This window comes from Pholcus phalangioides, unplaced genomic scaffold (assembly GCF_987345545.1).
Source record: "Pholcus phalangioides strain wild (caught in Gottingen) unplaced genomic scaffold, Ppha-v1.0 ptg000024l_1, whole genome shotgun sequence".
Taxonomy (NCBI): domain Eukaryota; kingdom Metazoa; phylum Arthropoda; class Arachnida; order Araneae; family Pholcidae; genus Pholcus; species Pholcus phalangioides.
The window spans coordinates 10,313,833-10,338,558 of record NW_028301616.1 but is presented as its reverse complement, the minus strand read 5'-3'; the positions used below and the strand labels follow the sequence as shown (position 1 = coordinate 10,338,558).

Sequence of the window (24,726 nt, the reverse complement as noted above, 5' to 3'; positions counted from 1 at the left end):
CATTCATTTTTAAAAATACTCTTGGTGCTGCTACCTACTTTCAAAATTAGAAATGCCTTATGTAGTGATGGCGAAGCTCGGGTATAAAAAACTAAATTCTTCATTCAGCTTTGCTCCTAATAAACGAAGCTTAAAGCCGGGTTTTCCTAGGAGCAGGTTTCTTGTGCCGCGCGCAACGTGATTCGCCCAGCGCGACACGCCGTCCACTCACCAGTAAGAAAAGCAGCATGACTGTTTTCCTACAGAGCGCAATACGCCTCACGACAGCGCTTTGTCGGGCATGATTGGCCGACTGCTTCTGGAGGAGTCAAATGCTTCGTGCGCCGCGGTTTTGCCGGTATTCTCTTCACTCTTGTGTGCTTTCTTTTCCCTTCAAACCGGAGCATGCCGACGACAGAGTAGCTGATGCCAAAGCCATATACTTTATATAGCTGCCCTGATCTGATGCGCCCCGCTAGGAAAACACAAACGCGTAGCGTTATCATGTAACACGTTTCTGCCGGCGCGAAATGGTTGAATTCGGTTCACGCTGCGCAAAAAACATATTCCTAGGAAAACCCGGTTTTATAAACTGACCTGAAAGATGGAACTCCTAGTTCATCCCAAGGAGACATCCAAACCCAAGGAGACATCCAAAACAAAGGACCTCCACACAACAGACGACAGGTAAGAACGTAAAAAAAGTGAATTTTTCCACATTCCTCTTTATAGTAATGTGCTGCCATCTAATCTCAAATTTAAAAGTGACTCACGTGATGAGGATGAAGTTTAAAGTAAAAAAAACTATATTGTTTATTACTCTCAGTTTCTTATAAACAAAGCTTATAAACTGACCTGAAAGATCAAACTCCCAGTTCAGTAATATTTTTAAGACCCAAGGAGACATCCAAAACAAAGGACCTCCACACAACGGACGACAGGTAAGATCGTAAAAAAAGTGAATTTTTCCACACACCACTTTATAGTACTGTGCTGCCATCTAATCTCAAATTTCGAAGTGACTCACGTGGCGATGATGAAGTTTTAAGTAAAAAAAACTATATTATTTATTCCGCTCAGTTCCTTCTAAACGAAGCTCATAAACTGAACTGGAAATTTTAACTAATAGTTCGGTTATTTTATTTGAGCATAAGGAGACGTCCAAAACGAAGAACCTCTTAATGAGCAGACGACAGACGGTTTGTTCGGTTCCCTACAAGCTAAGCTCACAAACAGAACTGGAAGTTTGAACTGCCAGTTCAGTAATTTTTTCAGGACACAAGGAGAAGTACAAAACAAGTAACCTGGAGAGAAGCAGACGACAGAGACTCTGAGGCTTGCATCGAGCTTGCTCCCGCCGCGACTGCAGCGACATCAAATGCAAGGAAATGACGTGACTCGGTGAAAACAAAGTTCCCGCCTGGCAATTTGCCCATAGAAATGTACAATTCGGTCTCAAAACATTGGGTTTTAAAGATAAAAAAAAAGGATAGAGATAGAGAGAGAGAAACTTATCTAAAAAGGTGAAAAACTGGAATAATTTCTTTCATCAATTCTTGAATTTTCCTTCATTAATTCTGAAATTTTTCCCCATTAATTCTCGATTTTCCTTCATTAATTCTGAAATTTTTCCCCATTAATTCTCGATTTTCCTTCATTAATTCAGGAATTTTTCATCATTATTTCTTGAATTTTCTTCCATTAATTCTGGAATTATCTCCTTTATTAATTATTATTTCTTTCATTACTACTGGAATAATTGCTTTCATCAATTCTGGATTTGTTTCTTTCATTTAATGCTGAAATTATTTCTTTCATTTAATGCTGAAATTATTTCTTTCATTTATACTAACATCATACTAACACTAACAAATTCCCTGGACGGATCATGCTGATCCCTTGGGAATACGTGAAAATAATTATTTAATGCTGAAATTATTTGTTTTATTAATGCTAGAATTATTTCTTTTATTAATGCTGGAATTATTTCTTTCATTAATGCTTAAATTATCTTTCATTAATGCTGAAATTATCTTTCATTAATGCTGAAATTATCTTTCATTAATGCTGGAACTATTTCTTTCATTAATGCTGAAATTATCTTTCATTAATGCTGAAATTATCTTTCATTAATGCTGAAATTATCTTTCATTAATGCTGAAATTATCTTTCATTAATGCTGAAATTATCTTTCATTAATGCTGGAACTATTTCTTTCATTAATGCTGAAATTATCTTTCATTAATGCTGAAATTATCTTTCATTAATGCTGAAATTATCTTTCATTAATGCTGAAATTATCTTTCATTAATGCTGAAATTATCTTTCATTAATGCTGAAATTATCTTTCATTAATTTTGGAATTATCTCATCGACGCTAAAATTATTTCTTTCATTTATCGTTTCAAATTGTTGTGAATGCCATGAGAAAACAACGGGGATTTTGTTTGTTTTCACGGGTCACGTGATTTTCCGACGAAAGATGTTGGGGGAGACCGCTGACATCACATACTCCCAACAGTAATATAAGCTCTAAGACGCCTTCATATAGGGGGTTCTAATAAGCTCGATGGGGGCTTGATTTATATACTGTTGGTGCTGCCATCTAATCTCGAAATTTCAGGCAACTCATGCGATGATGAAAAAAGAGAGGGAGTTTGTTATTTTTTTTAGCATAAAATGTTTTCATGAGACGAAAATTTTGGTAACAAAAATTGTACATTTGCAACAATCGATTTTATGTAGACAAAATAATTATTTCTTTCCGCAAAAAAATTCGGACAATATGGATGATCGAACAAATACAGATAAAGCGATGATGATTGAAGCGCTTAAAAAGTATGACAAAAATTTATGTATGTTCAATGTGGTTCGAGCCACGATGAAGTGTCAGCAGGTGGACCACGTGCTAATTATTATTAATAATTTATGAATTTTGTAAAATTAATTTAAATGCTATTCCCTCTGCCCTCTCAATGGATCGTGTGTGATTACGATCCAGACTATCAACGCGTTCCTGAAATAATGAAAAAAAAAATATGATTGTGACAGAATTCGTTCTTTTCGTGAAAACAAAACTTCCCATACAAGATTTACGTTCGTAACTCGAAAAGTTTGTAAGTCGGGGAGCAACTACATACGATTTTTTTAGAGGGGGCCGCAAAATTTTTTTTTGCATAGCGGACAGGGGGAGGGGTCGTATAAAAATTTACAGTTTTTATTTCGCGCTCTGCATTTTCATCTTTAAAACTCGTACCGGGTAATTTCTGGTCACATTTTGAGAATTTTTAAAATTAGAACCATACCACACCAAAGCCGCTTGAAAGATTGACTTTTAATGCAGCTTTGTACCACACTACGACGAGCGGTCGATTAGATAAAGGCTGTAACAACACTTCAAGTAGAAACCATTGCATGTTAGAATGGTCATAATACAAGTATTACCAATAGGGAAGGCCGCAAGTAGTGGGGGTGGGGGTGGGGGTGGGGGGAAGCAGGTGGGCCTGGTGCCCGGGCGCATCACAAAAAGGGGCGCAAATTTCACCATTCAACCTACCTACCCTTCAGCATTACGGGGGAGGGGGGGTGTCTAAAATGAGTGGTTGCCCCGGCTAACCAAGCATCCAGTTGCGGCCCTGCCAGTAGGTATATTATTGCCAGTAGGTAGGTGACGATTCACCGTTATATTGAGTATTTTTTCTTTTAGATATGTTAGGGGCCGTTCAAGTATTACGTCATCATCGATGGGGGGGGGGGGATTTCCGATTTGCTGACTTTTGATGACAAGGGGGAGGGGGGCGCTTGGATAATGCTTACGTCATCAACCCCCCTTTATGAAAATATGAGTTAGGATTCAGAGGGGCAGAGCTGATGACGAAATTTTGCTGGCGGGGGGGGGGGAAGGGGGTCAAAAATGGCTAAAAATTTGCTTACGTAATACTTGAACGGCCCCTTACCGGCAAAGTATGAAATCCAGGCATTCTATACAATGCCTGGTCGTTTCAGGCAAAGTATGAAATTCTTCATCTGTAAAACAAACATTGACAACATTTTCATCATATAAGCAGCAGGATGCCAAATGCGCCAAATAAAATAAGAGATTCTTGTTGAATTATAAATTTTTATAGATTTCTGATGAATGACAAGTTTTCTTTCCTCCAAAAAAATTTCCTTTTCGCTGTCGTGAGAGAGGATCTCTTGAGGGGCGATATAAATATTACAATTCCGTCAAATTAAAATTTCACAGAATTTTCGTCATCTTTTTCCGGAAACGTTTCCCTTTGGCTCTCATAAAAATTGATTTGTTGAGGGGCGGTATAAAATATTCAATTTATACGATTACAATTTATAATTTTGCTTAATTTTTCTCTGTAGAATGACTAGTCATTCCATAGAATGCCTAGGCAAAGTATAGAATAAAACCGGCATTTCACACTTTGCCTGAAAAGTGTACAATACAATACCAGACATTGTATAGAATGCCTGGATTTCGTACTTTGCCTGTAACAGATACATTCTCAAGGTTTGTAATTTATACCTCTGATAGCATTTCTTTTACTTCCATAGATCAAACTACACGGTTGATCCACTAATGACCCACAAAAATCATGTCCTTATTCTGTAGAACTTGGTTTACTGCATGGGCCCCATCTGGGCACTTCTGGCACCGGGGTGTCAAGTGACAATTAGATCTGGTTCCGATTTTCAAAAGTAAATATGCAAATAGGCAGGTAGGAATTTTTAGCTAAGTAGTACTGCCTCTCTCAGAAAAATCGCTTTGTATGTGCGCGTACGATAACGTTAAGACAGCCCTGGGCGATCAGTACCCGAAGTGGATTAAAGGTGGCGTTTGTTTTCTTGATTTTTAAGGCATGCGGCTCATGCGGGGAATACGTAACAACTAACGGAAAATAGGCAGCTACGATAAAAGAATTTTTTTTTCACTTAACTATCAAAGGCAGTGTTTCTCAAAGTGTGTGCCGTGGCTTCTAGGAGCGTCGCCAATCTCTGTCAGAAGCGTCGCGGCAAGCTGGAGATATTGATTTGTGCCCCCATTTATGCTTTGAAGTGGTTCGGTTCTTTCATATGGTAAAATATCTGCCAAATTATTCTGGGGAGTCACCGATGAACCATGAATTGGGGAAGGGAACCGCAGGTGACAAGAGTTTGAAAACCACTGATCTAATAGCTATATGAACTCTACAATATCAATATAAAATGAATCAGAAACATTAATTTAACAACTCTTTATATTCCACGTAAAACCTATGTAATAATAACAATGAACTCACAACCGCTCTACTTATCCCAGGGGTCGCGATCCAAATTTGGTCACAAGGGTTTTTTGTGATGTGCCCGTACATCAAACCAAAATTTTTTTTTGTTAATCGGTTATCCTCGGGTCAGAGGGACGCATCCTACAAATTTTTTTTGAAGCCCTTCGTAGCCGCGAGCCATCATTTAATACCGGGGTTCTTCACCTATGGGGATCGTTTCCCCTAATTTGGGTCGCATGGGCTTCCGAGATGGGTTGTACATCGAAGTTGATCGTGTTGCTGATTTTTGGTCGCGACTAAAACGGAACCTCCGCCCCCCCTCCCACAAAGCCGCACCTGGCAACAATCAACATACAGCCGGGGCCGCAACTTGGTTTGAGCAGGCGGACCAGAGGGGATGAAAATTTTACCCTTTAATCTCTCCTTCAACATTACAAGAGTGCGCTAGAATGCGAGTTTGTCCCCGGCTGACCAAGTATCAAATACATAGTTGCGGCCCTGCCCCACACAGCCTTCTTTTCGCAAGTTCATAGACGCAGATAGACTTGAAAGTCTGGGGGGAGGCACGGTCATTATTGCTGGGGGGCACGATGATGTTGTCAATTGCTGTGGTGATCGAGTGGTTATAGTGACGGACTCGCGATGCGAGGATCCAGGTTCGAACCCTTCACACCTAATTTTGTAAACAATAGCTAAGTGGTACATTTACAGATCAATTTAATGACCCGCGACACATTTGCCCATTCACTTTAGCGAACTACGGTGCAGTTCCACATCACTTAAGTGGCCCGCGGCATGATTGAGTGATTATTAAATGAGCCGCGGCACTGTGTCCGAGCACTCAAGTGGCTCCATCGTTCAGTTCTACATCACTTGAGTTATTTGGCATAGTTTCAGATAACCCAAGTAACCCACGGCATGCTTCCACCTCACTTAAGTGGCCCACGAGACATTTACAGACCCCTAAGTTAAGTAAGTTAAGTGACACGAGCACGGCCCTGGGCGGGGGGAAAGGGAAGCATGAAAATTAGGTCATTAAAATTAATGAAAGTAAACATGTTTTTCCAGGTGGGGGGGGGGGGAGGGGAGAGGTCAGAAAAAAATCCCTTAGCCTGGGGTCCAGGATACTCTTAAGACGGCCCTGGCTAGGCTCAAGAATTTTTTTGATGCTTCTTTTTATGTTCCTTTATGAAAAACCGAATTGAAAAATATTCGTTATCATGCGCACATCGATGAGACCCTTTAATAGTTTGAGGGCCGTTGTTCGATTTACACAAATACAACGCCACAACAGACAAAATGCCCAACGAGGTGGCTGATAAAAAGATGCCCATAAAAATATTTTTGTCATATACCATATATACCATGATACCCATTTGGGCTCATTCGTTAGTTGCACGCACGGGAAAATCTAATCAATTTTTTTATTCTCGAAAACTTTCTTTTCAGTGATACGTACTGCTCCGCTGTGGTGGTCGAGTGGTCATAGTGACGGACTCGCGTCGCGAGGTCACGGTTCGAACCCCACCGTCACCACAGTGGCGGTCGGCTGAAGTTGGTTTTCTGTGGTTCCCATCTTCAAGGCGCAAATTCGAGCCGATCTCCCCCTTTAAAAAGTCTCGCCACAGAGAGCAACAGACTTACAAACAGTACAAATTCAATCATAACACATTACTCACTTCACTTCTGAAATATAGATGGCGGCACTGAAAAATCAAACACAACACTGCATACGCACTCAGACTGTTAGGGTTACACGCACACAGTTACACTTCCGGCACAACTCACTAGGTAGTAAATCGCCCATAGATGGTGATAGACCTGAGATGTGCTCGGTTTGAAAGAAAGAAAGGTACATACTGCATTTTTCCTCAGAAGACGGCACCTATAATGTGTTGAAATGCATTATAAGAATTTCGTATTTTTCTGTGTACTTGCGTTTTTCATTGTTTTGTGATTATATCAGGCGAAGGATATTATTTACTCTTCCGCACATAACAGAGTGCTATCTGCGCTTTGCTGATGTAATTATTTGGACAATAAATTTTTCATTATTGAAAAAACTCCCGCGACTTTCTGTGAAAAAAACACCAAGATATTACCTGCATACAATACATATTGCACAAATACAGTAGCCGCTACATATAAGAATCACGTTTGGTTCAGCCATTTTGATTCTTATTTCCGGAAATTATTTTACTGTTACTCTTCCAGTAACCACTGGAGTACGCGGGGGGGGGGAAGGGGGGGGGAGGCTGAAAGCGAGATTATGATATTTTTAAAGTGGAAAGAAAAACATTATTAATTTCTTATTGAATATTTTAATTTCTAAAATTTTAAATTAGTTTAAACATCCAAAGTATATCGTTGTTCTTAGACATCGTGTTAACTGAATAATAATGCATTTATTATTTTACAGAATAACTGCATTACTACTGTAGGCCTACTAATATCATGGCCCCAACACAAAAGTGGGGCTGATGGGCTCCAGCCCTGGAACCCAGGATGATTCTTGTTATTTTTTTGTTTTTTTCACGCTATAAATTCGCTATAAGGGGGCCATTGGAAAGTCTGGCCCGGGAGTCTGGCCCCAAAGATTCCGGGATGACTCTTGTCCGAGCACATAACTTCAGATCAGAGGTTCCCAAACTTTTTGTCCCATCACTTTTTTCGGAATATTTTTTAATCCCCCCAAACTCAAAAGCCGACCCATAGGATCCTATGTTATACCCGTAACTATTCTCAAACCCCGAATCGTTCTATTGCTCCCAGTGAGCAATATTGCCCACTTTGTGAAAACACGCTCTAGATATATTCGCTTATCAGTTTGTAATCCTTACTGTTCGGGGGAGGGAAGGAAAAGCAACAACCTATATGCATAGACTAAAGATATACTCTGTGCCTATATTATTATTACTCTGTGCCTATATGAGATGGTTTTATTACAAAGGTAAAAGTGCCCATAAGTAGTCCTCCAACCTTGTGAATGATCAAAAATATTCTACAAGTTCCCACAACTGAGATGAACAGTGGCAGTTTTTGTGAAAAATAATTGTTTTTGATTCTTATAAGCGGAAATCTGATTGCTATAACCGATGATTTTTTTACGTTGAAACAGCGTGTTTGGTTTTCGTTTTGCTGATTTGATTCTTATAAGAGTTTGATTATTATAACCAGTGATTCTTATAAGCGGTGGCTACTGTAAGTCAGTTTTTGGCTTCATTTTTCCAGGTTTTTGTTTGCAGTATGTTATATCTCTGAATTGTTTTTTTGGTTAAGAGATTGCTTTTGGTATGTTGTATCCACAGTGAATGTTTTAATTCCGGTATGCAATAACAGAGATAAAAATATATAGAAGTGAATGGGCCAAAATTCTGGGATTCCAAAACCGTATGTTTCATCTACGGCTGCATGTTATATCCATTGTATGTTATAAGTGTACTCGACTGTAGTATCAATATCTGAAAATTTTTATCATCCTACGTTTTTAATTTTAGTTTTCTAGGAGATGGGTGTCTGGTAACTCCCACGGTTTAAATCTAATTCCAGATTTCCTATTGTTAATTAATTCATCAAAGTTACTGATTTATTTTTAATTATTCAAAAATATTTATAGTAATTTTTTTTTTCAAATGTACTGTTTTTTGAATTTTCCCCGAGTTGCCACGGAGCCCCTGGGGGAGTTTACACGAACCCCAACCGGTTGAGAACCGCTAATTTAGGGGGTAAGTATGTAAATTGGTAGGTTGGTAGGCCATCAGTTCCAACCAGAACTGTGTGTGTGTGTGTGGGGGGGGGGGGGGGAGCACAACACAACACAACACTTTCGAGTTCCTGCGCTCAACTTCACGTGAGCGTAACTGAGATTTAAAATATATATAACCATAGCATCTGTGGTGCTCAGGGACGTCTTGACGAGTGGGCCGTATTATTGCAAAATTTCATTCATGCTTCAAAATAAAGCGTCTATTCCGTGGCCGCCCTTGAAAATTTTAAATGATAAAATTTTTTTTGTGAACTTGAAATCCAGAGTGAGGTGAAACCCAAAACCGTTTAGGGCCGCTGGTTCCATCCCCAACAGGTTCGATTTTGTTATAATGTATATATGAGATGTTTTTCTTCTAAATGAACCCGAACCGCAAACCTTATTTAAAGGAGTTGATTGAATAGATTCAATGTCAGCAACGAACTGTGAACGACGAAGAAAAGCAAAAAGCGGATCTAGTTATGTCATTTTATTGCTTTTCTCGTTGCAGTTTCAATCCTCTCGGTACAACCTCTTCAAGGTGATATTCTACTTCCAGGTAGTAATAACGTCACTGTTACGAGATGACCAATGAGGCAATCATATTGGATAATCATTCCACCAATGGTTTTTCGTAAAAGGGAAAGAGCGGGAAAGTTTTTTCCCCCGTTCTTCTATTTTTTGTTTCACCCCTACGGCTTCTTTTTTATAAATACACACACGAAACAATTGCTATCGTTAACATACAACAAACTCCTGTCTACTTTGGGTAGATTCCACAAGGAAGTTTGACCGCAATGTCAACTGGATCTTGAATTGGATACTCATTTCAGAAGGATATTATCAAGAAAAGGGTCGTTTCTTCAATTCGCCGGTGAGTTGAATCGCATTCAATAGAAATATTTTCTATATAAATACGTAACAATTACCGATTGTGTTTTAGAACGTAAATGTTAAAATTATAAATTGGGATTTCAATTTCGAATATATAAACACGGGTGTTTCCCAGGGGTCTATTCTTTGTTCAATCCTTATTCTAATATTTTTTGACGATGTCACACATGTCGGTAATTTAATTTAAAATGCGGATAAAACTAATTAATATGAGTATTAACATCAAGTGCTATGGTAAGGAAAATTTCAATTTCGAATATATCAAAGCAGATATTCTTAACCTTTTAAGCGGCAATTATAAATCTCTAAAACCATCTTCATAATGTCATATCTTCTTCAATTAAGTAAGCTTTCTTTCCATTTTCAGCAGGTACAAAGTAAGGAATATAAGGAAAAATGTTCCACATTTAGAAATCTACTTTACAAAATATCTGGACTTGTGAAATGCTAAAGTAAGAGGCTTTTACAGAGGGCGAGATATCTCGTCATTGCCGCTTAAACGGTTAAGGGTTTGTTCTTTGTGTCATCTTGCTTCGAATATTATTTGATGACGAATAAATATCAGTAATTCAATTTTATATCCGCATAAAACTGATTAGTATATGAATAAACATCTAGTGCTATGAAAATGAAAAAAAAATTAATTTCGAATATATCAACACAGCTTTTCCTCAAGGGTCTGTTCTTTGCGCCATCCTGTTTCTGATATTTATTGATGGTGACTAAATATCAGTAAATAAATTTTTTGTCCGGATAAAACTAATTAGTATGGGTATTAATATGGTGCTATGGTAATGAAAACATAGAGACATTTATATTTCAGTATACACCAATCATATTTTCGTATATTCATTGCAATGCTGCTAATTGATATCACATTGATAATATATATATATATATACATACATACATATATATATATTTTTATATTTAAGCTTTCTAGTACCACAATAAAAGTAATGAACTGAAATCCATTAATGTTAGATTTTAATGTCTAAGAAAATTAGTTTAAAAAATCTTACGCTTTACTTTGTATGAATTGTTTTTATTTTATAACAATATACCGGTATGCGTACGGGATGCCCGAAAAGAATAAAAATTCTACTATTGATTCTAGATATTAAAGTAAAACATGAAAAAATGTCCACAGATATAAATAAATTCAACTCCGGTATTGACACAAAAACCCCTCTCATGAAGTAATGATTAGCGAGAAACTAAAAATTAAAATTTTTATGTAAATTCAAATTAAAGGAAATGCCAATTAGTATAATTTGCTGCTTTCTCTGTAAAAACGAAAAAAATTTACCACGGTTACGATTGAACGAAAATTCGCTGAGATAGCGGAGATTGTAATTCATGATTTTTGCCACATCATTTTAAAGTCATGAAATTTTTCGAGAGCTATTCAAAGTTCTATTTCAAGCCTATTTGAATGTAGGTCACCTACTAGATTTCTGCCACTTTTCTCTGTCTGACGGTTCTCCCATGCAGTTAATTTCATACACATTTAAAGTTTTCCTATTGACTAAAGACATTTTTTTCCTTTAAGTTTTATGAATGCGTTAATGCAATTTAATGAGAGCTTTCATGATTTTATTTATTTATTTATTTACGGTGTTAATATTAATTTCAACAACATGCAATCTTTTACGAAAATAATCGAAATTCATTTCCATTTTATGACAAAACTGCTTGTCATTTTCAATAAGAAATTTTCTCGTTAAAGCATGCATGCATGCATAGTTTCGACCCTTTATCAAGCAGTATTTGAAAAAAGGAAATGTTCTGACAAAAAACATAGTTTTGAGAAATTTTAAGGAAATACAGTTGATTCCGCTTAAAACGTTTTTCAAAAAACGGTCATTAAAAATGTTGTTAGCTTGAAAACGCTTTAAACGAGAGAAATCTCGTTGAGTATTAGTAAGTGAGAGTTGGGTCCACGAAAAGGAGTCTTACTAACCGGGTAAACGTTCTAAATGGGAACGTCATAAGCAGGATCCACTATAGCGTAACCAATGCGTGTCACACCATGTATTAGAAAAATATACTAAAAATACTTTTAGTACCGGACAGAGTAAAAATTCAAACGCAGCAGAAAAATATATAGAAATTAAGAAAAATTTTAAAATGTATATGCTTTGGTAATTTATTTTTATTTTACCAACCGTTAATCTCAGAATTCCCAAAAATCAGGGAAATGAAAAATGGTCAGTTATAAAGTGTAAAATATTTGGCAGAAGTCTGGGAAATATATATATGCTAATATTTCATATAAGTCGAGGAAAAAGTCTGTGAACGGAAGATAGAAACTGAAATTCTCGAAAATCATTTAGAAGTTTATAGATTTTAAATTATGCAATTCTTTCGTGAGGAGTTGTGGTCAGAAAAAGTCAGTGAAATTTTTGAGTTTAGGGAAATTATCAAGCAGATTTTGTTGAAAACCATGAATTTTTTTTCCATCCCAACTCCTCTCTCTCTTAATTACTTACAGATATAATTTTTTATATAGCAATAATTTCTATCGCTAATACATGAAAAACAAAAAATTTTACAGAGAAAACTCTCTATTGAAAGTAACATTAGCAGGTGTCTGATATTTATTCATCCGGTGACGAGAGAATCATCATTTCGATCATGATCGGGAACCGATCATCACCTTCTAATATATATATTACATAAAATAATCGTATCCTCAATTCCAAAGTCAAACCCAAAAATTCAGAGAAACAACGACGCATTTTTCAGGGTAGGAGAATTTTCTATTCGATATTTTTTTATGTATAATCTGCATACATATGATATCAGTATCTATCGCGGACAGCCCTGGGGATAATTCTAACCGCACCCTGGTGCTAAAAACTAATTATGAATTCTATAAACGTTTGTATTTCTTCTCCTTGATTCATCATTTATCTTCAACGAATCATCAGACTTGTATAACTGGAATTTCTTTTATGTATGTTTAGTACTCAGAACGTATTGCCGTGACCTTAAGTAGAATTTCGAGAAAGTGTTAAAAAAAAAATATCGTTAATGAAATTTTCGTGGTTTCGTCGTATTTGAAACGTCATTTTCCTATGTTACCCACGTTATTGCAATTCATAGTGATGTTGGATATTAATTAGATGATTCTAAAAAAAAATTTAATTTCACTTTCATTACTAGAATTACTTTGTTAGAATCTACTGTCATCATGCGCAAGTCGACGCGTTACTTCATACTTTTCTACGGTCTCCTGGAGACTTTCATTTTTACCGGCAACATCTTCGGATGGAACTCTCTGCATCAGATGTTGCTCGAAGAAGGCATCTACCATCATCTATGTGACCACAGCTTGACCATCGATCCATCATCGGCGGAGGTCGAGCCTAGCCGGATAAGTAGGGCTGTGGTTGCCGACCGGCTGCCGGCCCAACAGGACGACCTTTTAAACTTGAACTTGACCTACAATGTAAGTGCCTTTTGACTGTGTTTTGATTTAGAAAAAAGATTAATTATAACTGTTGTGTTGCAAGCATAAAATATTCTCTCTATTTATTCTTCGTCCATAGCTGGGGTTCTTAACTTTTTCAAGCCACGACCAACAAATGAACAACACGATCAATTTTTGCGACCCATTGGCTTAATTTACACTCATGTCCATAAATTAAGGATAATTCAGAATCACACGGAAATCGAAATCTAAAGTAAAAATTTCACCTGTAGAATTATCACAGTGCAAGAATGATATGCAAATGATATGAAATGATATTCAGCAAGCCACCAGATGATGCCGATAGTACGTCACAATGACGAGAGTGTAAGAGGGGGTTATATAAGGAATGGTGGCAAAGAAGTAAAATTGTTCACAAGAGTTCTGTAAGGCGCTCAGTGCCATAAGCGAATAGTTATGACACAGAGGACGCATGTGGATGATTTTTTACGTGGTAGAATAATCGGCCGCCTGGAATGTGGGCGTACTCAGATGGAAGTATCCGAGGAACTTGGAATTGCCCAAAGTGTCATCTCTAGGCTTTGGCAACGATTCCAAGATAACGGAAATGTCAGTAGACGTTAGAGTACAGGTCGCCCCCGAGTTACAACGCCGAATGAAAACCGATATTTGGCAGTAACTGCCAAAAAAAGCAGACGGAGCACAGCATCCTACCTGTCTCGTCAGCTATCTGCAGCCACGGGTACCACAGTTTCAAGGCAAACCGTGTACAGACGTTTGGGAGATATTGGTCTACATGCTCGCAGGCCTGTCAGATGTGTTCCGCTCACGGCAAATCACTGTCGGCAGCGATTAGCCTGGAGTAGAGAACATGCAATGTGGACATCGTCACAGTGGGCTAGTGTGATGTTTTCCGACGAGTCCAGGTTTAGCTTGCAGTCTGATTCACGTTGGACTTTCATATGGAGAACGCCAGGTACCCGTTACCACCAAGACAGCATCATTGAACGACACCGTTACGGTGGTGCAGCATTGCTCGTTTGGGGTAGAATTATACTGGGTTCCACAACAGATCTGCATGTTCAAATCGGAACCATGAAAGCCCAAATTTATCGGGACATCATTCTGGAACAACATGTACGTTTGTTTAGGGGGTGCCATGGGCGCAGAATTTGTGTTTATGGATGACAACGCCCGTACTCACCGAGCAAACATCGTAAACGAATGCCTTGAATCTGAGGATATAACCCGTATGGAATGGCCAGCATTCTCACCTGACTTGAATCCGATAGAGCATGTGTGGGACATGCTTGGCCGACGAGTTGCAGCCCGTCAACCACCTCCTACATGTGTACCGGAACTTCGGAGAGCATTGCTTGCTGAGTGGAGTGATCTTCCCTAAGATCAGATCGATAATTTGATACTCGGCATGCCTAGGCGTTGTACGGACTGTATTTCATCGCATGGGAGACATACAATGTATTAACCATCATACCAACCATATAATAGTAAGTTTTTGTAAAGCAGATATTTTTTACAATTGCTCCAGGGAGCAAAAATCGTAGTTTCTATGAATGGTATCATACATACACCATCGTTTTTGTTCTTTATCTTTTGTTTAATAAATGGGTTTTATGAATAAGTAACGTTTGTTTTGTTTCTGAACCTTTATTTGCCGGAACTGGCAGTATCCTTAATTTATGGACATGAGTGTAGAAATGTGTATTAATTGCTCCCCTGATTAAAAAAATATTTAGTATTCAAAATTAGTCCGAGGCGTCTTTAATAGGTGGACCAACAGGGCCTAAGCTCAAGGTCCCGAATCAAACGGGAGGCCCCCTCAAATTAATTTAAGTTTTCACCAAGTTTGAATTTTAGCTTATTCTGAAATCATATTTTCATTTATATGTTGCGTTAGTTTTAAAAGTATTTTTCATTATTCCCATCATGTCTGAATTTTCATTAATTTCAAATCCACTTCAAGTGTGAATCTTAATTAATGTTTGTCTAATATGTTCATATTTTAATGTAGATAATTTAATTGTACATCCTAACAGCCTATTTTATATTAAAATGACACTAAAAGTTGCACTTTCTAAAATACCAAAAAACATTGAGAAAAGAGGCTATAAAAAGAGGTTATATAGAGGTTATATAAGTTTTTATGGCTTGTAACAAAATTTTCTCTTAAAAAACACCAAATAGTAGGCTAAGGAATGCTCTGATTGTAATTATCGGCTGACATCATGCAAACGAAAGGGCACAGAAAGCTTTCTGTTAACGAGAAAACGTTTTACTTCTTCACCAAAAGAACTTTATAAACGACATAATCACGACATTAATTGTTCATAATCTAAAACTTAGACATTTCCCTTTCATATTCATGCATTATTTATCATGGCGTGTCTTTAGTTTTGAAAAAATATACACATAATTCTGAAATCTGATGATTCTTTCTGAAAGGGGTGCGTTGTGACATCCTTAGGTCTTTGAGAAAGATGACAGCGAGATATTTCAAGTACGAAATTATATTGAAGGCTGTAATAGGGCTGTGATTCCCAATCAGTGTCTCGAGTCCGAAGTTCGTCGGAATCAGTCCAGAATGATAATAACGCGAAAGGATTTGGAATAGGAGTGCGTTAATACTCACCTTAAAATCAAAATACGGGATAAAAAACAAGCTCCCCGAAATGAAATTAACATTTATTTTAAACATGGGACGTCTTTCATCTCTGGTCCAGGTAATAAAAAAAAAAACACTCCCTAGCTAACTATAAAATATATTTCATTTTACATACCGATTTGAATTTCATGAATACATTTTACACAGATGATGAACAACGCGGCCAAGGATTTTGATGAATAATAATTGTCATTATGATTATTCAAAGATCAAAGATAATTGATACAAAAAAAATAAAACAGGATGAATATCTGTCAAGGAAAAAATAAAAGAAAAAAAATTGTGATTGTGTTATTATATTCAAAGATGGTTAAAGAAATCATAACAATAATAATTATTATTATATCTTGGTTGGGCGGTCGTATGTATCCGCGTCCTTCGTGTAAATGTAAAACATTATCTATATTTTTGAATAAAATCGATTTTTATTTAGGGACGATTCGATGTGAATGAGTATCGATGACGAAAAAAAAAATCATATATTGAATATATTTTCAGATATAATAAAACGCGTATCGCATGTTTCTTTTTACGTGAACACGCTTATGTGAACACGCTATTTTACGCTCTTTCTACTTCGTTGCGTTTTTGTGAATTCTCGTATAAGCTGTTACGTCACCTTGACGTTGTTGTTAAGACGTATAATTCTATTATGCATTTTTATTAGATGGATATTAAAAAAAAAAAGGAAAATACTATATATTTTCCTGCGTATAATCCGCGGAATATACGTTGAAAAAAATCTGAATTTTTCTTAATGAGGATTTTACATAGGTCTTTTTCATAATTCCGGCAGCCGAAATCCAGGCCGATTAAAATCCTAACGAGACCGAAATTTAATTTCGACATTTTAAAATGAATTTACGCACTGATTTCCGTAATCAAATATTTTTTTCTCGGACCAAAATCCCGAACCATAAGAAATAATTTTACTAATTAATTCAAATTTGATTCTTAAATAATTTATTATGAATTTTACCGACTGAAAAATAAATATTTACAAGTAAAAAATACTAACTTCAGTAATTAAATATATTTTTTATTATTATAGAATTTTGACTCTTCGGAATTTCAGTATTGTCGGGATTTTTGTCTGAGAAAAATATTTAACCACTTTACGATTAATGACGTAATATTGCGTCCAAACGCTAATGGAATAGAGAATGAGAATAATGGAGTGAACGAGAACAGGTAGGATGAGAGTGAAAAGAGAAATCTACTTTGTACCTACTCGTTTAACTACTATCTGTTAGGCCGGGATTACACTATAAAAGTTCGATAAAAGACTTTTTACAAAACTTGGAAATAACAACCAATAAGTCTATTGGTTACATTCATTCAAATGTAGCCGATACACTTATTGGTTGAATTTTTAAGTTTTATAAAAGAGCTTCCAAAAACATTCTATAGTGTAATCCCGGCCTTATACTGTTTTACTATTTCATTTGTCCCCCCCCCTCCTTTTTCTATCGTGCGGTTAGATTAGGACAAGGTTACCATATTTATCGCCGATTCGTCAAATAAAGGTCATCCAAATTTGTTGCCAATAGTTTGTAAGCGAAGGAGTAAATTCCTAAAATAAGTAAATTAAATATTTTGTTTCGGCTCTCAAAATCCGAACTATAAGAAATAATTTTACCAATTAATTCAAATTAATTTCATTGTTGAATAATTTTTGACATCGGGAATTGCATTTTTTTTCATGATCGGATTTTGAAATGTCGGGATTTTTGTCCGAAAAAAAATATTTAATCCCTTAAGTCAGTATGTATAAATGAAATACCCTTTTTAAGAAATTTATTTTAAAGTGTCGGAATATTTCGATCTGTTGAGGTTGCGGGATTGCCATTTGTCAAGGTTCCGGCTATCGGGATTATAATCCAGACCCATATAATCCACATTAAAAAACTCGGATGTTTTTTTCAATGTAAAATATGCGGATTATACGCAGGAAAATATAGTATGGATAATCCCGACAACCGAACATTTTAAAATAAATTCCATAAAAAATATTTAATTCACTGAATCCAGAAAAGAGAGACCCCTCCCTAATTACATACTTCTGTTGGCCTAAAATCTCGACATTTCAAAATAAATTTCATGTATAAAATTTTTAATTACTGAAGACGCGGTATTTTTTTTTTCATGAGATTTATTTCGAAATATCGGGATTTTGGCATTGTAGGCTGTCGGGATTGATGACAGGAACAGGTTATAATATACAGGTATTATATTTGCAATTTTCTTTTTGTAAGGTTAAAATAGTAAGAAATAATTTTTTAATATGAATTTCCAAGGTTTTAAAAATCTTAACGATTCATAGATGGCGTAGAAAAAAATTAATTTTTTTCCCCATAAAAACGTGACCAAAACGAATGCTCTAAATCGAAAGAATTTATTGAGATTTAGGTCAGATATCTTCAACCCGTTACTCACGAGCACCACTGAGCTCCCTGATTCACCCACAGTGCTACATGCCCGTGTCCAATCAACGTCCCAATTAAACACATTGCACAAATGGTATTCAAGGATTAAAATCATCCTCATTTGATTGATTGGTACGTCAAACTTGTCGTAAGGGTGCTCTTCATTTGATGATGGGGTACAAACAGTGCTCGCGACTGGAAGGAGGTTGACGACCTCTGATTTAGGTGAATGAAAATTAAATACACGGATAATACGCTGCCATCGAAATTTTATACTTACATTACTATTGCTCTGATTATAGTTTCTTATGAGTTAATTCCCTTCAATAGATGAATTTCTTTTAACTCGTAACAATTAAATAAAAATTTTCGATTTGAAATTTTTATTTCTATTTTTTAAGACTTTTTTTTTTTAAACCTTTACGGCGCACTACCCTTTAAAGTTGAAATTTCAACAAAAAAAAAAGTTGTAGGCTGTCTACTTAGGCCTAAGGAGTACGCAGGCACAACTTTGCATAATCACAAAAAATATACAAAATTTCTTATAAATACGAGGATTTTAAATAACGCGTCACAGCTGAAGATCATGAATTGTGCTTTGTTTGATGATGTCTTCTATGATTGAAAAGGAAAGTTCAAAGTAAATATGGTGAACCTATTTTTATCCATTTATAATTGAATTTAACGGTTTGAGAAGCTAGTCAAGCAACAAAGAGTTAAGAACTTGGCTACTTTTTTTTTTAAGACTATCTCCATATTTTTCTCTCACACTTTACTCATTTCAATACGTAAGAAGTGGCCAAAAATGAAATATTTCAATCACTGATATCTCGGCGAATTTCGTGAAATTGTTAAAGGGGTAAATTTATTTTCGTGTAAACAGGTAAAGAATTTCGCAACTTCTTTGTGCTATTACTTGCTGTTATTATTTTTTCGCATAAAAGGTATCTGTGAAATGCTAATTAATGCTAAATCTAACGCGTGAAATGCTAATTGAGCTGAAATATTTTAACAGGAGACTGGAACGACGATAACGGGATGCGAAGCTCAAGATCGGATCCTGAACTTGGCTTTTACTGTCGGTAGCTTCTGCCTTGGGTCTTCGGCGTTCATCTGGGGTTTTTTACTGGACCGATGGGGACTGAGACGAGTTCGACTCTTCATAAAGTAAGTCTATTCGACATTTAAACGAATGTTTGGTCATTTCAATGGTTTATGTATGGAAAACAATGTGCAGCGGTATCGATAAAAAACTTCCACACTTTAGAAGGTGCAAATGGCGAGAAACGCGGATGCTAGACACTTCAGACAGTGAAGTCGAAACGAAGGAGGCCCACCTGGGAACTGCCCGGGCATCGATAAAAAAATAGAGTGTAGGGGGGCTTACAAAAATTAGATCTGGTTCAAATTTTTGACAACAAGCGTGTAAGTTTGTAGGTAAGCATTTTTAGCCAGGTAGGGACTGAAAAACCACTTGGTCTGGGGACCCATGACTTCAGACTACCCTGACTTTAGATGATACACTCACCATTCATTAAGCGAAAAAAGTACGAAAATGCTCCGATTTTTGCCGATAGGTGGTATCACTGCTCAACGAATAATTTTTTTAAAATGTTCAATATAGAAAACTTTCTAGGACCTGGTTGGTATTGTGAATGGAAAACGTTGTTGAAGACCTAGACTGCAAGTCTTAAACAACGTTTCCATTCACAATAGCTTACTTACTATACAGCCCCCATGATCCTAAGAAATGGATACTCTTAGAACAGGGGTTCTTAATCTTCCATATAGGCCATTTTAGCCGAAACATAAATACACGGGTCCTCCTGCGTCAATAAAATGATCATAAACCCCCTTTTACAAAATAGTATTCGGTATATAGCAATGTAAAAACAATGAGTCAGTTATTTTCTCATCCAAGCTTAAAGACCTCTCCACTGGAATTTCAATGACCACCCGGGGTCCATGTACTCCTGCCTTTGAACATGCCGACGAATGCTCTTTCATGGGGTAATGGGACATTCTCATTAGATCAACGGAAACAAAGCATCGCTGAAAATCAAAGCGATAGTGAACATCTTAAGAATGAGTTGTCGATCTGCAGTGCCACCTATCAGCAAATTTTAGGGACTTTTTTCTTTTTTTTAATTCAAGAAATGATTAAAGCATCATCTGAAGTGTCGATTTTCGTGCAATTGGTACCTTGTAAAATGTCTTCCAGAACCCCCCCGCTACCCATACTAAGTTAGAGAAGTATAATTGTGACAATTCCATCAGTTACGGCAGTGGTTCACAAAGAGTGCGTCGCGGCTCCGAGGAGCATCACTAATCTTTGCCAGGGATGATATACTTCACAATATCTATAGATAATATTGATGCGGGTCTTTTTGGTCTCAACCAATTTTTTGTTAGACTGTTCTGGGGAGCCGCGGTGAGTAGGGCGAAGGAGCCGTTGGATGGGGGGGGGGAAGAAAACCATTGTGTTGCGGTTTATTCCCGAGGTGTAGGCATTTTCGTGAGTTGTCAACCAGTTCCTGGCCATCTTTGAGAGAGCTGGTCAGAGTCTGAAGCCTAGTCAATGTGTGAAGTGGCGGGCCAAGTCAAAGCCTGAAGAAGTAAAATCTTGTCATTGATGAGTTGAGTTCGCGAAGCAGCCAGCTGACTTCAGACTTCAGCTGTAACATGTAAACAGGAACATTAAACTTTTCAAATGAATATAGTTGTAAATACAAATTATGTTCATTATTATTGGAACTCTCGGCCTTCTGTCGGAGTTTTCCTGTTGACTATAACGTGGTTTCACTGCCAGAAGTATAATTTATGAAGATAATGTCTCTCATTTACTATAAAAACGAAGTGTTGAAAACATTATTTTAGGACTTACACGTGGGTTACGGTCCAAAAGATGCCCATCATGGAAGATAAATCCTGAGCCTAAGGCAATACAATAAATGGCCTTGAGACACGTCACTGACCTTCTAATATGTGTAGATCTTCTCCTATGCGTCTATCTTATCACGCGAATTTATATTTTTCGATTGTCTCAAGGAACGTCTGCTAACGTCTGATCGGAGAGACCCCCAACTGAAAGATATCGGTTATTATATATATCAATTCTATCTCTCCTCCGTTACCGCTGTTTTCAATTTTTTAAAAAAATTCTGGTAATTCTTGATGATGAGGATGGGGCAATTCGTGTGGTTGGAAAGCATGGAGTGTCCGCGAAAATCTTACATTGGAAGTCCAATAATTAGAGAAGTCTTAACGAGGGGAGGAGGGCAGGGGACGGAAGATTTTTTTGGGGGGGCCCCAGAGAAAATATTTAAAAAAGAAGTTGAAACGGGAAGTAGTCGTAATCTCGAAAATCACACATTATTTTGAATTATTTAATTTACAATTAATGAGAAAAATAATTTCAGAAGTAATAAAAAGAGGAAGGATTTAAGAATTATATAATAAAAAATCGAAATTATCGAGAAAAACAAATTTAAAATTACTGAGAGAAGTAATTTTGGAACTAATGAGAGAAATAATTTCAGAATTAATAACAGAAACTATTTAAGAATTAATGAGACAATTTCGGAATTGATGAGAGAAATAATTTAAGAATATTAAAAAAATTCAGAACTGAGAGAAATAATTTCAAAATCAATGTAAATTTAGAACCGAGATATCTAAATAAGCCCCCATGACCCATAGGTTAAGAACGGCTGTCCTCGAGGTTTGCTCGACTAACCAAACATCGTGGACCTCCCTCGAATAAACGTTAGGCCCTTTTCCGAATGATTTACTCTCGCAAAAATAAAGTAATTTTAACAATGACAGAAACATTTTTTTTTTCCGATTTGGTTTCCAGAAATTTCCGAAATACATTCATTCAACGGTTCACTAACATTTTCACTTCGATCTTTAGCCTTAAGCTACGCCTTCATGAGCACACGAGTTGTTTTCTTCAGTGTTTCCTTTGATCAAAAAATGCATGTGAAATGAAACATATACAATAATATTCTTTACCCTGTTTTTAAAAATTAAAAAATCGGAATTATACAGTTGTAATATAACCTTCATAGAGTTATCTAAAAAGAAGGATCGGTTCGTAAACAATGTTTACATTTTTCCGAGCGTGAATTTATGAGATCTCTGAAAGGTGGTTCCGGTTGATAGCGAGCGTCCGATTTGCAGAAATTGGCCCGGCCCGATCATGTTTGGCCTTGAACGGACTCACTCGATACGGTTTCTCGCTGCCAAATGAATGAGGGAGAGAGGCCTACTGACATAACTGTAGTTAATTCGAAGAATCCGTGAATTGTGAATTTCGTGCACGAGGTAATTTCGATTACATTTTAAGAATCGCCAAAAAATTAACCGCTTCTTAGCTGTTTCGGTTTATTTAAAATTGATGAGAGAAATAATTTAAAAATTGATAAGAGAATAATAATTTCAAAATTGATAAGAGAATGATAATTTCAGAATTTAAAAAAAAAATAGAAATTTTTTTTTTCATAATGATAGAAATTTTTAGAAAAACAAATGCACAGAAAATAGAAGCATATACACAGAAAACAAATATATATATATATATATACACACACACAGTATATATATATAACCAAAGAATTAATGACATAAACAATTTCTGAATTAATAAAAATTCAGAATTGATGAGAGAAATAACTTCAGAATTGATAAAAATATAGAATTAATGACAGAAATGATTTCAGAATTCATAAAATTTTAGAAAGATAAATAATTTCGAATTTTATAAGGAAAAATATAATTTCAGCATTAAAGAAATCAAAGAGAAACAACTTCAACATTAATAAAAGCTTAGAAAGAAAAATAATTTTAGATTTTTGATGAGAGAAATAAGTAATTTCAGAATTTATGAATATTCGGAAAAAGAAATATTTTTTTTTCAGACTTTTGATAAAAATGTTTTTAGAATTAATGCGAGAAAAATAATTTTAGAATTTGTAAAAATTCACGCAAGTAATGACAGAAATAATTTCAGAATTTGTAAAAATTCAGAATTAATGCCCAATAATTTCAGAATTTGTAAAAATTCAGAATTAATGCCAAATAATTTCAAAATTGGCAAGATTTTAAAATTAATGTTGGAAATAGTTTCTGAACTAATAGAAATTTAGAAATAATATCAGAATTGATAAAAATTTGGAATTAACGAAAGAAATAACTTCAGAATTCATAAAAGTTCAGAACCAATGAGAGAAATAACTTCAGAATTTTTAAAAATTGAAAATTAATTGAAATTAACTTTAAAAATAGTAATAAATGACCACTACTAAATGTTCTGAAATAGAAATTATCTTAAACTCGATAAAAATTCAGAATTAGAGAGAGAAATAATTTCAGAATTAATAAAAATTTAGAAAGAGAAATAATTTAGGATTTTGTTGAGGGAAATGATTTTAGAATGACTTAAACACTATTAAATATAAGACAGATGATTTCCTAATAATCAGGGGAAATTAGTTTTGTATTTTCATTAATAATTAATGAAAATCTAAAATTAATGAGACAAATAATTTCAAAATTACGAGAGAGAAAAAAAACCTCATTATTTCCCCATATTATTTCTTTATAATCGTTGTTGATCCACATCCTGGTGCTGAACAATCTTGCTAGCGTACTGTATTTTATTTACGTTATTTACATCGTATAAATCAGGAAAGGTGCAGACATAGAAAGTAGACAGAGTCATATGTAATAAAAAGTCGATGTAATAAATGTCATGAATGGGCGGTAACGTAAATACAAAACCATTGAGGCAAAAAGAACACATAATGAAATAGTCTCATACCATGAATAAGCAAAACGAACAACAATACAGAAACATGGAAATTGTAAACTAGACAAGAATCACAAAGGACAAAACAATCTTGGAATGGAACAATGGAAGACAGTAATGAACAGAAATGGTGGAAAGCCATCTTAATGAAAGAAATATTTTCACGAATCTCAATGAGAGAAATTAATTTCAATCCTAATGAGAGAAATAATTTCAGAATCGATAAAAATTTAGAATTTGCGAGAAAAACGATTTCAAAGTCGATAAAAATTTAGAATTAACGAGAAAAACGATTTCAAAGTCGATAAAAATTTAGAATTAACGAGAGAAATAATTTCTGAATTGATAAACTACAATTACCGAGAGAAATAATAAAGAAGTATTAATAAAAACTTAGAAATATATTTCTGACTTGATAAAAATTCACTGAATCAACAAAAATTTGCAATTGATGAGCGAAATAATTTTGGAATTCCCA

General features: G+C 35.7%; 1 protein-coding gene across 1 annotated transcript in view; it reads left to right on the top strand.

Moving 5' to 3' along the window:
* The first annotated feature begins 9,714 nt into the window (after window positions 1–9,714).
* LOC149068719 (equilibrative nucleobase transporter 1-like) overlaps window positions 9,715–24,726 on the top strand; it is a 45,371-nt gene continuing 30,359 nt past the window's right edge. Inside the window, exons 1-3 of the mRNA XM_089251104.1 lie at window positions 9,715–9,874; window positions 13,063–13,348; window positions 19,455–19,606. Coding sequence (XP_089107230.1) covers window positions 13,091–13,348; window positions 19,455–19,606 — 410 coding nt within the window. The 5' untranslated portion in view covers window positions 9,715–9,874; window positions 13,063–13,090. The remainder of the gene's footprint in view (window positions 9,875–13,062; window positions 13,349–19,454; window positions 19,607–24,726) is intronic.